Genomic DNA, 14,655 nt, shown 5'->3' on the forward strand with positions numbered 1-14,655 from the left:
ACCTCGACTCTGTCAACTCTGCTGAATGGCTGTTTTCTGTGACTGAGCTTTCACAACGTATACACCCAACATTCCTGATAGATATGCAGCACTTAGCAAATGAACAGCCCGGTCTGCTATTTGTTTGTTTGTTTATTAAATTTCTATGTGGCCCTTCATCTGAGGATCATAACCTCCATGGTATCCATTTTGTGACTGGCACCCACAGCAGCACTTTCCCAGCATTCCAAATATGCCCATTGTCCCCAAAGTGTTGACAACCCATCCTACCTTGTGTTCTGTTTTTAAAATATTCAAAATAATCAGAAGATTAGAACCTTTGGTTTTTCTGGCACCCCCACACTTTCAGTTTGTAGCCTGTGGCATAGTTGATACCATGTGAATGGTGAATTCCTTGTCCTGAAAGTTGTTACTACAGCTGAACCAAGCTTCTGCCACCAATTCATACAGTGGTCTTTGCATTTTAAAGCAATTTGGGAGAAATTAGCAGGTGAAACTTTTCATAGCATGGAGACACTGAGTAGTATCTGCAATGTGTGGTCGGTTTGGTGAGGGTTGCTTTTAAAAATTAACAAGAAATCAATCAACTTTATTATTATTTTTTTACAGTGAGTAGCCTCCCATCCTTGGTATGTGTAAACGTGCTTCCTTAGTAGGAAAACATACGATTCAGTTAAAAATGCAGCAGTAAATGGACCATATTTGAGACAGGTTATATGTTTCATAGGGACCCAGGTGGTGCTGTGGGTTAAACCACAGAGTCTAGGGTTTGCTGATCAGAAGGTCGGCGGTTCGAATCCCTGCAACGGGGTGAGCTCCCGTTGCTTGGTCCCAGCTCCTGCCCACCTAGCAGTTCGAAAGCACATCAAAGTGCAAGTAGATAAATAGGGACCGCTCCGGCGGGAAGGTAAACGGTGTTTCCGTGCGCTGCTCTGGTTCGCCAGAAGCAGCTTTATCATGCTGGCCACATGACCTGGAAGCTGTCTGCAGACAAACACCGGCTCCCTCGGCCTATAGAGCGAGATGAGCGCCGCAACCCCAGAGTCGGACACGACTGAACCTGATGGTCAGGGGCCCCTTTACCCTTTACCTTTTTATATGTTTCACAGCAGGAGCTTAACTAAAATTGTATCACAAGTTGAAGGGCTGTTTTCAAAGTGGATATTTTATTAACAAATCCATCAACCCCAAATTTTAACACACCATTTTCATGCATTCGGGAGAGCTGGTGGATATTGGGATGGATAAAACTTTTTGTGCAAGATTCCAACCTCCACCCCATTCTGCAAATATATGGAGAGAAGGTTGGAATCTTGCACAAAAAGAATGTGTGCGCATCTATACATATACATATACATATATAAAATATCACCTTATGATCTTGACACCTGGAGAGAAAAATGTCTCTGAGCTACTGTACAGTCATACCTTGACATCCGAACGCTTCAACTTCTGAAGGTTTTGACTTCCGAAGTCAACAAACCCCAGATGCTTTTCGCCCCTCGCGCGTTCTGCGAATGCGCACAAGCGGTGCTTCGACAACCGAAAACCTCGACTTACGAAGACGGCCGCGGAACAGATCATCTTCATAAGTCCAGGTACCACTGTATTTAGCTTTCTCCCCAATGCTTTTTAAGCATTTCTTAATCACTTTTTCTGTCTTCTCTCTAAATCCCAGAAGTTGGGAGATTTAAATTGTGGGCAGAAATGTTTTCAGAAGTGGAAATGACTTCTGCTTAACCAGAGGTGAAACTAGACTTTATTTTACCCGTCAAAGACCCAGTTTGCACACACACCCATGCACATTTGCATACACACATACACAGGATGGGATTCTCAATGGTGCTCCCTGGAGGCTTCACCTGAGACAAAAAAAACCTGGCTAGATCCGGCTCTGGCTGAGCTTTATCAGAATGTGTGCAATACTGCTTAAGCTCATTTCCTCTGAGGAAAGCAGTCTCATTTCTCCCAAGCAACAATTCCTTGCCACGAAGAGAGTTGGGCCTAATGAACTAGGTCCTGGACACCACTGATAGCCCCTTTCTTTTTTATTTCCAGGATCTATTAATGTTCAAGCCATATGTGGCAAGTGTAAACAGGCAACTGGTCCAATAGAAACATTCCCCTTCCCATATCCGAGTTTCTATTTCACTCTCCTACTTAACCCTCTGGGGCTGTGATTCAGACTTCCCACACTACCCTGCCAGACATGCAATGCTTCCTGGGTTAAAGAGGGGAGATAAAACTCAGTTAACATTTGGGGGGTTGGGTGTGTGGTTCTCCTTCCACTGCAGATACTGAGAGAACCCTGGAGGTCTAGGAACCAGGTTTCTGAATTGCTGGCAGATGTCAATTCAGTATCAAGTACTATGCTTGTGTGTAGGACAGCAGAAGCTGGCACAAGTTGCCCAGCTCACGAGTTGAAAGAGGAAGGTGAAGAGATAGACCAATGAGATGTAGTCCATTTTAATCCACTGATCTAAGTCATCACTTAGCGAGACCTGACTGCAACAAAGGACAAGATCTAACGCAACCAGCTTGAAATCTGAAGTCAATGTCTTTCTCTTGATTAATACAAAGCAGTTCCCAAAGTATTAATAAATAACACCTGAGTGTTTTCTTCTGGGCAGAGTGAACAACCCTGTTCCAAAATCTTTAAAATGTCAAGGAAGCTCAGCTAATATACTGATTGCCCTGAAATCTTGTTTCAGCCTTCGTGCAAAGGTGTTCAAAGTGTTATAAAAATGGCTCGTATTGAGTATCCTGAAGAAGGGCGGCTTCAAGGTGCGATGAATGGTCCATCCAAAATGCGGGCTTTCCATGATTGTTTCTGTTGACCAACTTAAAAGGTATCTTTTCCTATAGGTACCAACTTGGTTCCACCGGTATCTCACTCTGATTGAGTGTTCTCTCCCGAACACTCAGCTCCAGGCATTCCACAGTTGGTGGGTATGTTCCCAGTTCAAACTTGTTAGCAAAAAGGCTTTTGGATTTCAGCAGCCACTTCAGATCACCAGTTCCATAGATACAAATGGCTCTGACATAATGACCTGCCAAGGAATAAGGGGGGGGGAGAATAAGCACACACAAAAACTTTTTTTCTTTCTTTTTGTGGACAAGACAGGAAGGGCCTAGAATGCATGCCTGTGCCCAAGGCCTTAAGATGGCCAGACCACTCCTGGAATAATGTGTCCAGTTCTGGCTGCCACAATTTACGGAGGATATTGACAAGCTGGAATGTGTGCAGAGGAGGGCAACCAAGATGATTAAGGGGGTGGAAACCAAGCCTTATGAGGAAAGGCTGAGGGAGTTGGGTATGTTTAGCCTGGAAAAGAGGAGACTGAGAGGAGATCTTCTTTTCTCATCGTGTGGAGCAGGCATCCCCAAACTTCAGCCCTCCAGATGTTTTGGACTACAATTCCCATCTTCCCCAACCACTGGTCCTGTTAGCTAGGGATCATGGGAGTTGTAGGCCAAAACATCTGGAGGGCCGCAGTTTGGGGGTGCCTGGTGTGGAGGCTAGGACCCGAAACAACGGCTTCAAGTTACAAGAAAGGAAATTCCAACTACTGGTAAATATCAGGAAGAACTTTCTGACAGTAAGAGTTGTTTGACAGTGAAACAGAATCCCAGGTGGTGGACTCTCCTTCCTTTGATGTTTTTAAGCAGAGGCTGGGTGGTCATCAGCCATGTATGATTTAGTTGAGATTCCTGCATTGCAGGGGGTTGAGATAGATGACCCTTGGGGTCCTTTCCAACTCTACAGTTCTATGATTCTGTGTGTGTAATTGTAATTCTATGATTGTATGATTCTCTGTGTGTAAATATTTAATGTAATTTCCAGGCATTTTAACATTGTATTACTAAAAAGTGGGTGGGTGGGTGGGGGGAACGCTAGTAGAGCATTCTCAGTGTATCACCAAAGGAAACATTTTATTTGACCATATAGTAATGAGAGCATTGTTGCAGGAGGGAAATCTCTGCTGTGTAGCAAAACGGCATTCCTGTCTGTTTTCCTTTCAGATTCAAGGAGATGTGTGCTACATGGCTGGATGAGCACGGTACACAAATCTTCAGAAAAATAAACAAAAGAGCAATAAAGTAATGAAGCAGAAATAGGAGACTGCCCTGTCTGGAATCCAAGTGAGGCAGTTTGCTTCAGGTGTTACGTTCAGGAGGGGTGGTACGACCACACCCTGGATCCCTGTCCCCAAGCAGCCCCCTTCCCTCCACGCTGGCTGGTGGCTCCATGCCTAGTGGCTGCTCAAAATGACAATGCACCACTACTGAGGGAAGGGAGTAGCAGGCAGCTCCCTTTCCAGGAAACTTCTGGCTGCTGCACCCGCCTTGTTGTCATTTCCTCTAAGCTTGTTCAATATCACTATGGCTGCAGTTCAAAACCACGGTTTTGTGTGCCTTCCCTTCCATTTTTTACTAGCTCTTCTTGTTTTCTTTTCTATTTTGTCAATAGTTTTCTGCTCATTACATCTTCGCTTTTCTCCTGTTTCTTGCTCCTGTTCTTTACTCTTTACTCTTTACTCCTTCCTTGCTTCCTTCCTTCTGCCCCTCCTCTCAATATGCCACCCTTTCTCCCTCCTTCTCTTCCCTTTCCTCCACCTCTGTGCATCTGATTTTCCTTCTACTTTTCTTTTTCTTCACATTCCCAACTCCTAAGGATTTGTTCCCAGCAAGGGTTTGCATGTGCACATGAGACAGCTGAGTGGTCTTATGTAGGTCTACTAAAAACAAAGTCCCATTTTACCCTATTACCTTACTAACTGGATCTTTCCAACTTTCTGGATGTTAACAATGGTTTTGGACAGAATCAGTGGCGGGACTCAAGCTTCCCACGGTTGACTGAAACAAAATGCCAAAGCTACATGCTCTTTACCGTGACACCCTCCATGTTTATTTTCATCATTGCTCCACTTGACAGCTCTCAGGTCACCTTCCCATTTACCATCTGGCATGGAGCCGGGGACACCTGTTTGTTGAAAAGAGAACACAAGAGAATAGAAGTCTTATTCTTAAAATGAGGTGGTTCGCTCTTGAAGAAGTGAACACTGTTGTCCACCCTGTTGGAGATCCTCATTCATCTCAGTTTCTTCAAAGGCAAAAGACTCTATTTGGAAGCCTATGGATTTTGCCCGAGCCAGCTTGTGTTAAAAACAACACACATCTCCTGATCTCTGAAAGTTATTTCCAAAATCTCCAGCTGTACAAATAGTTTCTGCATCACAAAGGGAGGTATGGTTTTCCTGTCGACCTGTGAACCCTGCAGTTAAACAAAGTTGAATGTCCATGCACAAGAAAGAGCCTGGAGGAAATATCATCTCCGGTCAGTCTGCATGTGCTGCTTTTGATACGTCCTGCAAATGCCACGAGGAAAGTTTGTGTTCCTGGAACAAATACCAACTTTTGGAAGAAATGCTGAGTCAACAGAACCGGTTACACTGCACACAGGCATGAATGGAGTGCAGCAAATATGAAATTTGTGGCATCTACTTCATTTTTACTAGGGCCCAAAAGGTCCACCAACCAAAGCCGGTGCAAAATAGCAGCTGCAGAACAATGCAAAATGGTGCTTTTGGAGCACGGCAGCCTTAATTCTACAGGTGTAGACAGTATATGTATTGAGTTACTGCAGATTAAGGATTCTAAGCAAAAACCTCTAAAACTTTGCACTAAGATATGGTCAAAGGGAACCAGTGAATATGAATACCGTATGTATAGGTGAACAACACAGAGGGAAAGATTCAGCAAATGAGTCTTGCGAACAGAAGCCCACACAAGGACTTCTAGTAATGCAGAGCTGCTTACCCCTGCTTTTGTGCCCCCAAAATTGGTTCAGTAGGTGGGTGAGTGAGTGAGTGAGTGAGAGAACCCCCCTAAAAACAGTGCAAGGGGAAAACAAGAGATGGGGGATCCTTCCACTGGCAAGCTAAAATGCTTACACTGGTGGAACAATGGCCATAGCAGAGGCAGATTTTGGTCTTTCAAATTTCAGCAGTGCCCTGTGAGGGCCTAAAATTCAGCAGACACCCCCCCCCAACTCTCACCTTCCATTCTGCTCAATTCACTATGTTATAGTTGCAATGTTCTGCAGCGCCCCCAAGGCTTGGTGCCCAGTGCAGGGGAACCAGTCACGCTGCCCTAAATGCCCCGCTGGCCATATATGACGCTGAATTCCTCCCAGATATTTTTGTTTTTTAACTTGCATATTTTACGTCCTGTTGTTAAGCAACTGAGAGCCAGAAAGCCCTGGCTATCTACTACTGTACAGATCACACAAACATCTACTAGCAGATACTGATCTGCTTGTTTGCCCATCTCTGGGGTAGAGGGAAAGCACTAATGTAACAGTAAACCCAGCATGGATAAGATTATTTACAACACAATAGTAGCATCAACGTACAACATTCTTCAACAAACCTGCAACAGCAAATTATGCTCAATAAATGTCACTTACTCTCAGCTCTGTATTTCCACTTCCTTCCTGTGGTAGAAGCAGATGGGCTTCTTTCCTGACTCTCAGTGTTGGCTGATCACAATAACAATTCCCAGCGTGTTGCAAGGACACTGCTCAGCAGCTAAGCTTCCAAATACCACAGATACATATATACTGAACTGATTCTTAGATGATATACTTAGTTGGCTTCCTTTGTCCCCCAATGAAACTGAATCTCATTAAAAATGGTAAGTAGCTCCAAGGTTCTTGGGGGCAACAAATCCCTACAACAAACCTTAGGTAAAGGTAAAGGGACCCCTGACCATTAGGTCCAGTCGTCCAGTCGTGACAGACTCTGGGGTTGCAGTGCTCATCTCGCGCTATTGGCCGAGGGAGCCAGCATATGGCTTCCAGGTCATGTGGCCAGTATGACAAAGCCGCTTTGTCTTAGAGCAGCACATGGAAATGTTGTTTACCTTCCCGCTGTAGTGGTACCTATTTATCTACTTGCACTTTGATGTGCTTTCGAACTGCTAGGTTGGCTGGGACCGAGCAATGGGAGCTCACCCCATCGTGGGGATTTGAACCGCCGACCTTCTGATCGGCAAACCCTAGGCTCTCTGGTTTAACCCACAGCGCCACCCACATCCCTAGACAACAAACCTTAACTGGTGGCATTCTGGTGCTCGTGGCATTACTCGCCACAATCAATGGAAGAGGAATAGCCTATTGAGTTTGGAAGACTAGCATTGTGGTGCCAGTTTTCAAGCAAGAGGGATAAAATAAAATAAAAACCAGGTTATTTGCTGGTCTATCAACCTGCTAGGTATCACAGCAAAGTGGCATGAAGGGGCCTTGAGCAGAGTGTCTCCAGCAAGTCACCCCACCACACTGGGTTTAATGCTAGGCTGGGGAGCCTGTGGCCTCCCAGATGTGGCTGGGTTACAACTCCCATCATCCCCAACCACTTGCCCTGCAGGGCTGCAGCTGATGGAAGTTTGGAGTCCATAACCAAGATACGAAAGGCCACAGATTCCTCAAGTCTGCTTTGCTGATGGTAGAGGTGGCCTGGAAGAGGCAGTCACTTTGGCACTGCCTTGGCAAATGTCTCGTGGGTGTGAAGAGTGGCAGAAGGAAAGGACAGAAATGTTCCTTTTATGTATTTCCTTCAGTCAGCTTAGCTTAGGATCAACGCCTGATTTCGGATGATTCCATATTGGCTGTGAGTCCTGGAAGACCTTGCCTCCCGCTACAAATGCTAAGGCTGCTGAAGAGGCCAGAGACCATCTTGGCTATCTTATTATGATTTATCTTGAAACTGTTTGATGTGTTTTGTTTATTGTTTATCCCAACTTTTGTAATTATGGCTTCTTTTTCATGTTGTAAGCTGCCTTGAGCATGGTTGTGTATAGAAGACCGCCGGAGGCCAAGAAAAATATGGGAACCTTATCATGGATCGAAGTCACTGCAGATAAACTAATAATAGCAGCAGTCCACTGGAATTTTGGGGTTTTTTAAGGTGAGTACTACTTGGGACAAGGGACCCAGGTGGCGCTGTGGGTTAAACTACAGAGTCTAGGGCTTGCTGATCAGAAGGTCGGCGGTTCGAATCCCTGCAACGGGGTGAGCTCCCGTTGCTCGGTCCCAGCTCCTGCCCACCTAGCAGTTCAAAAGCACATCAAAGTGCAAGTAGATAAATAGGGACCGCTCCGGCGGGAAGGTAAATGGCGTTTCCGTGCGCTGCTCTGGTTCACCAGTAGCAGCTTTGTCATGCTGGCCACATGACCCGGAAGCTGTCTGCGGACAAACGCTGGCTCCCTCGGCCTATAGAGCGAGATGAGCGCCGCAACCCCAGAGTCGGACACGACTGGACCTGATGGTCAGGGGCCCCTTTACCTTTACCTTTACTACTTGGGACACCCCCCAGCCTGAACTATAATCCTCAGCTCAGCTTCTTTGGAAATCTCATTATGGTGAAACCAATTTTATGCTATCTTAAACCTTCTGGCATCCAAACACTTTGTCGTCCTCATCCCCCCCCCCAGGTTATCCCTAAGATCCTTGTTTCCTTTTCTTTGGCTCATTTGCCCCCCTCCCCAGGAAATGGATGAAAGATGGATGAAAGGACATGTAAATATCTGCACATTTCCTTGTTGTTCAGGTTTCACTCTTGAAGATTGTGAAATAGCTCGGAGCAATGGAAAGGGCAAAACAGAAGCTCTCAAGAAGGCTGACCTGTCTTTCCAGCCAGTGTAGCTTTCACAAGATCCAAAGAGGTGGGTTTTCTTTTCTTTTTTGCCAAAGGGTATAATTTGAAAGATAGTTGAAACATTACTTTACCCCAGGTGACAAGTATGAGCACTTTGCAATGCTCCTAACAAAGGAGTGCCCTCAGGGGAGGTTTAAAGGCCAGGAAAAGAAGCTCGGGGAAGAAAAGGGCTGGGCTCTTAGAAAATGAATTACACAACAAGTAGCAAGTACTGTTGCCATACATCAAAGCAGTTGTGTGCTTTAGCCAGGGTGGTTGTGCTACTTTACCAGGCTGGTCATCATGGGCATTCCTAGAAGGATTGGTTGGCTGATCATAGAATCATAGCGTTGCAGAGTTGGAAGGGACCACGTGGGTCATCTAGTCCAACCCCCCCTGCCATGCAGGATTTTTTTGCCCAAGATAGGGCTCAAACCCATGACCCTGAGATTAAGAGTCTCATGTTCTGCAGACTGCCAGGGATGCTCCTGGGCCCCAACTCCCATCATCTTTGACCACTGGCCGCACTGGAGGACTACAGCTTCCCCATCCCTGCTTTGTGCTGGTGTTCAGCTTCTCTGCCTCTCCACAGTCCTGTTTCCAAAGGGATAGTGGTGTTGCTCCATTGCAGCAAAAAATGAAAAAAATAATAATGTCACAGCCTTTGTGTACCAGAGTCCAGTTTGTCAAGTGTTGCTGGATTAAAGTTCCTATAGCCCTTGACCATTGGCCATGCTAGCTGGGTCTCATGGGAGATGGAATTTAACAACGTCAGAAAAGCAACATGTTCCAAGCCACGAACCCACAGAACAGCCTGATCCGTAAGGTCCCAAGGTTTACAGAACGTTCATAGCAGACCTTTTAGTCCAACCAATGGATTTATGGGATAATTCTGCAATCTGTGCCTTTTGAAATCTTCAGCACCCAGTAATCATCCAGTTCTGCCATGAAGGCCATTGTTGATATTCTTCAGCAATGCACACTGTTAAACAGTGGAACTCACTCCCACAGGGGGCAGTGACAGCCACCAACTTGGTTGACTTAGAAAATCAGACAAATTCATGGAGGATAAGACTATCAGTGGCTACTAGCCATGATTATCATGTTGCACCTCCTCTATCAGAAGCACTATACCTCTGAATATCACTTGCTGGGGCACTGAGGGTGGGGAAGTGCTCTTGTGCTCAGGCTCTGCTTATGTGCTTCCCACAAGCATTTAGTTGACCACTACAAGAACAGAACCAGTTTGGCCATTGGCCTGATCCAGTAGAGGTTCTTATGTTCCAAGATCATCAGTTGGCCAGAGCACCTACAGAGGTTTCTTGGCAAAATGCAGTATTTCTTTTGCAGAAATCTCCTGTACTGGGTTATATCCAAGACATACACAGAGTAGACCCACTGAAATGAATGGATTTAAATCACATGCAATTAACTTAAGTCTATTGATTTCATTAGGTCAGCTATGAGTGTGGGCAAGTCAGATACATCCCTTTGAGTTATCATAAATGCATTAAGACACTGACATCTAATAACCTTCTTTATGTACTGGAGGTGGGTCCCCCTCTTTCAAGTTCTATTATATTTCTTTGGAAAATAGCTTGCGAATTCAAATTGCACACACACACACATACACACAGGTGAACAAAGCTTCTGCGATTTTATTTCTTTTGGGAAGCAATATTAATAAGAGAAACCAGAGATCTGAAAGGGAGAAAGGGCAAGGGCACTGAGAATTCCCTGTGTGCCAAATGTTCCTATGTCTAGGATGCATGGACAATAATAGCAACCACCCTGCTCCACAGGCCCAATTCACCTGCCTGGGCTTGTTAGAGGAGGCAACTAACTAGCTATTACCATACCTTCAGGGAGCTGGTATGGCCACTGTGTAGCACCCAACCAAAAGAGCAAAGGTGGCAGATGAAGAAAACATCTTTCTTAGAGGAAAAGCGAAAACTGGGGGGAAAGTGGGCTACAATAAGACTGATTCAATAAATAAGAAAGGGGAGGAATTGGGGCGGGGGCGGGGCGGGAATGAGGATCTGTAGAAAATGGTGGAATGGCCAGCTACATTTACATCTTCATGTTGCATCTCAGGACCAACAATAATAGCATGACCGACACATTTTATGTCTAGAGCTTACCCACTATATAACATACAAGTGGGGGCGGGGAGTGTATCTATTACTGGGGTTTGGACTAGACGACCCTCATGATCCCTTCCAACTCTACAATTCTATGATTCTATAAGTCAAATAAAAGTGTGATTTACTATCTGGTTCAGTACCCAAAGATAATACTCTACTGAGAATGCAGCATGAAGCTAGCATTGAGGCATGGCAGGCACTGCAAAGGAAGCTAGGAAGCCTGTGAGTGGAGTTTCCCTCTGAAGCAAGATTTGGGAGAGTGCCTCACATTCTGTGTGACACCCCAAATCACTGCAGCTACTGCAATGAAAGACCATAACTAATATATACTGCACACATTCTTCTGACCACATGAGGTAATCAAAGGAGACAACATTGAAAATATTCTGACGTTAAAATAGGTTAAGCCTAACACAATATCAGGTTTATTTGTTTATCTTTTCCATAATCAACATGCATACTTCACCCTTCCCTGTAGATTCCAAGTTTGCATGCCTGCTCTGAGCCCTAGGTCCTGCCATCAAGCACATATATCATTTCTCAATTTCATCTCTTAATGCAATGTTTCATTGAGCTTTGTCAGTTGCTAGGAACATCACAGCCAATTCATTTGCTACACATTTGTCATGGAATTAAGGTTTCCAATTGCCAAAGGGAATGGATTCACTTTTTCAATGGCAAAATCACATGAACCACATATTTTAACTTGGTTTTGTGTGAAAAAGTGATTCCTTTTGTCTGCCCTGAATCTTCCAACTCTTAGCTTCATTTGATGCAACCCAAGTTATTGCATTATGAAAGATGGAGAAAATAAGTTTATCTGCTTTCTCCACATTCCACATAATTTTACACATCTCTCATGCCACCCTCTCCTTACTCATGGTTTTCTCCTGCTAAGCTTAACCTTTACTCTGAAGGAGATGCACCAGGGAAGCCCAAAAATGTAAAATGTGGAGGCAACAGCTCATCGCCATTGTAAGTTACCCAGCAACTGGTTTTGAGAGGCATGGAGGCTCTTAACATTTAGGTGGCAATACCTAACTGAATGAAGCTTACTTCTAAATAGATAGGCATATCGCTGCACTGTTAGTTTTCATGTTAACAGTTACAGGTAGGTAGCCGTGTTGGTCTGCCGTAGTCAAAATAAAATAAAATAAAATAAATCCTTCCAGTAGCACCTTAGAGACCAACTAAGTTTGTCATTGGTATGAACTTTCGTGTGCATGCACACTTATTCAGATACACTATCTGAATAATTGTGCATGCACATGAAAGCTCATACCAATGACAAACTTAGTTGGTCTCTAAGGTGCTACTGGAAGGATTTTTAAAATTTTGTTTCATGTTAACAGCCACTGGCAGGCATTCCAGACATACCTGTGGTGCTGTTAATTACAGCCAGCTCAGATCCCATAAGTGCATATGGAAAGCTTTGTGTGGTTGTATCATTTTACACCTACTTACATTCACTTTCATTTTCCCTTTTCTCACCTGCACGCTTAGATTTGGCGAGATTCTCTTGGAGCTCTTTACCTCCTTGAGTTTTCATCTGGCTACCTCACTGCTTACCCTCAATTCCAGATCACACACAAATAAATTACATTAAATAGCCCCAGGACAAGATTATTGGGAAACTCCAGTACTTCCTTCTTTCTGATACATCTGTCCATCTATAAGAAAGAGGCATTGTCCTCTAATAATCCTGCATCTGCAAAGTTGGACAGGACTTTGAACTAAGTTCCACTAAAGTCTGCTGGGTATACGTACGCTGTTGTTATTATTACAGAGCTCAATCATCTTGAGTGGTGTGTGATAAACCCTTAACAGCGGTGCCTGTATCCAGGCAATTATTCCCTGCACCACTGGGAACACTGTGATTTATTGTTGAGCTGGAAAAGGTGGGAAATGTGTCCTTGAAAAATAAAAGCAAGGTGGAAAGCTGTGCAGGGTTTTGCTCTGTGGTTTGGATAGCTCACAGTTGGGAGTTTTGAGAGATGCAGTGAATTATTTCCACACTAAAGAGGCTCCATCTGGAAATGCCCTTAGCAAGCAAGTCCTGCAGGACAAAAAGAGAACTGTGCACCTTGGGAGACCAGAAACCACCCAAATCAGAAACTGCCAGATGCCATTAACGTACCTGGTATCCTGTTGAGCGTCACCCAGTAATGTTCATCCGGACTGTAGGTGTTCTTGGACCATTCCAGCAAATCGAGGGCCCGTTTGTCCTGGAAAAGGAACTCCACAAACGGCCTGGTGAGGGCAATGTAGGCAGAGCCAAAGTAAATTGTCAGATTGTGGGGCGCAGGTGATTTGAGGATACTAGTCCTTTTCATGTAAGAGGATTCTCTGCCTATGTGCTCCTTGTAAACGTACTTGGTCCTTACGGTGATTGGCTCAGGAGGGAGGATGCCGGGGGTGATGTTCTTCCCTTTGAAGGTTTTCAGGTGGCGGATGACTTCCCTGTTGGTTTTCAACGGGAAGTCTTGGCCGCACATGTTGAGGACATACTTCCAGCGGACCTCAGAGCGCAGCAAGTCCTTCATGCAGTTCAGGTCGGCCTGGAGACGCGAGATCCCCGCGTAAATGACCGGCTCGGCTTTGGACGCGAGGAAGGCGTTGGGGAAACAGCCCACCAGCCTCTCCACGCTCTGCTTGTACTCGCCGGACACTTTCTCGTCCACATGGACGCAGTACACATTCTGGGGCGCGTAAAGCGCGCGGAAGACTCTTTCGAACGTGGCGAACTCTTTGTGGAGGGTGATGACGTAGGCGAGCGGGAAGGCGACCTCTTCCTCCGAGAGGGCTCGTGTGACATAGTGGTTGCCCTCCACGTACTCGGGGCAGCCGGGCGACTGCCCGAAGGACGTGCGCAGGTGGTTGCCCCACACGAACGCCTTCTCCTCAGCGGCCAGGGCGCCGCAAGCCCCGCGGATGAAGTCGCCTTCTCTCCGAGGCTGGAGCTGCTGCTGCTGCCGGGGCTGCTGACCCCGCGGCCGCCGGGCCACCTCCTTGGGGCCCGGAGGGTCGGGCTGGCCGCGGAGGAAAACCAGCAACGCCGTCAAGCTGCTGAGGGCGAGGGCTACCAGAAGGTAGGAGAGCCTCCGAGGCAGCATCGTCGCGCGCGACGCCAAAGCCGCCAGCAGCGCGCCTTTCCCCCCGCCGACGGCCACAGAAAGGAGCTCCCGCCGGCTGCAGCCCTGCTGCGCGCGAGGCATGCGGCTCCTCAGCTGGGCACCGCCGCGCTGCATGGGGCTTCTTCCCGCATGCCCACGGCTAGCGAGGTCGCCGAGGCAGGGCTTTTGTGTTCTCTCAGCCCGTTGCTAAGCAAACCGCCGGGCTGCCTCTTCCTAGCGCCCGCAGTGGAAGCAGGCTGAGCGTTCCCTCAGAGCGCCTCTCCTGTGCGCGCGCGCGCGCGTTGGCCGCGAAGCTGGACTCCTCGCCGGCTCTTCTTTGGTAGCCCTTTGGTTCAGCGGCTCGGCCCCGCCTTCGGGGAACGGGCTTCTCTGCTCCCGGCCATGTGAGTGGCTGCTAGCGCCGCGGCTTCCCCGCCCACCTGTCGGTTTGGGGCCCGAATCCTCTGGGCGCGCGTGGAGCAGGTTTTGGGCGCCCCGACCCGCTTAGCATGTGAAAGGAAAATCCCTCGGGGTGAAGGAGAGGCGAACATATTGGTAAACAAGAGCTGAACAGCAACCCAGGGTCTTCTTTCCATTGAGCAAGCCACGTTTACACAAATCTAAACGAATACACTACCTTAAAAGAGTCTTGTGGCACCTTGAAGACTAACATGGACCAGTCTGAGATGCATCAGGTGTTTT

General features: G+C 46.5%; 1 protein-coding gene across 1 annotated transcript; it reads right to left on the reverse strand.

The window, feature by feature from the left end:
• Positions 1 to 1,605: 1,605 nt before the first annotated feature.
• On the reverse strand, positions 1,606 to 14,249 carry LOC118090429 (N-acetyllactosaminide beta-1,6-N-acetylglucosaminyl-transferase). The gene is made up of 3 exons (XM_035126147.2): positions 12,978 to 14,249; positions 4,892 to 4,984; positions 1,606 to 3,050 (listed from the first exon to the last, which is right to left on the reverse strand). Exons 1-3 carry the CDS (start codon positions 14,086 to 14,088, stop codon positions 2,860 to 2,862), a joined length of 1,395 nt encoding a protein of 464 aa, XP_034982038.2. The 5' UTR covers positions 14,089 to 14,249; the 3' UTR covers positions 1,606 to 2,859.
• Between the last annotated feature and the right edge of the window lie 406 nt (positions 14,250 to 14,655).

The sequence above is a fragment of the Zootoca vivipara genome, chromosome 8, assembly GCF_963506605.1.
Source record: "Zootoca vivipara chromosome 8, rZooViv1.1, whole genome shotgun sequence".
Taxonomy (NCBI): domain Eukaryota; kingdom Metazoa; phylum Chordata; class Lepidosauria; order Squamata; family Lacertidae; genus Zootoca; species Zootoca vivipara.

Bases quoted from the DNA above. Each gene is read 5' to 3' on its own strand.
- LOC118090429 (XM_035126147.2), bottom strand. From the start codon at position 14,088: ATGCAGCGCGGCGGTGCCCAGCTGAGGAGCCGCATGCCTCGCGCGCAG. The intron at 4,985-12,977 runs GTACGTTAATGG...TTCAACAAACAG, and splicing joins GACGCTCAACAGGATACCAG to GTGTCCCCGGCTCCATGCCA. The intron at 3,051-4,891 runs GTAAAGAGCATG...ATTCCTTGGCAG, and splicing joins TAAACATGGAGGGTGTCACG to GTCATTATGTCAGAGCCATT.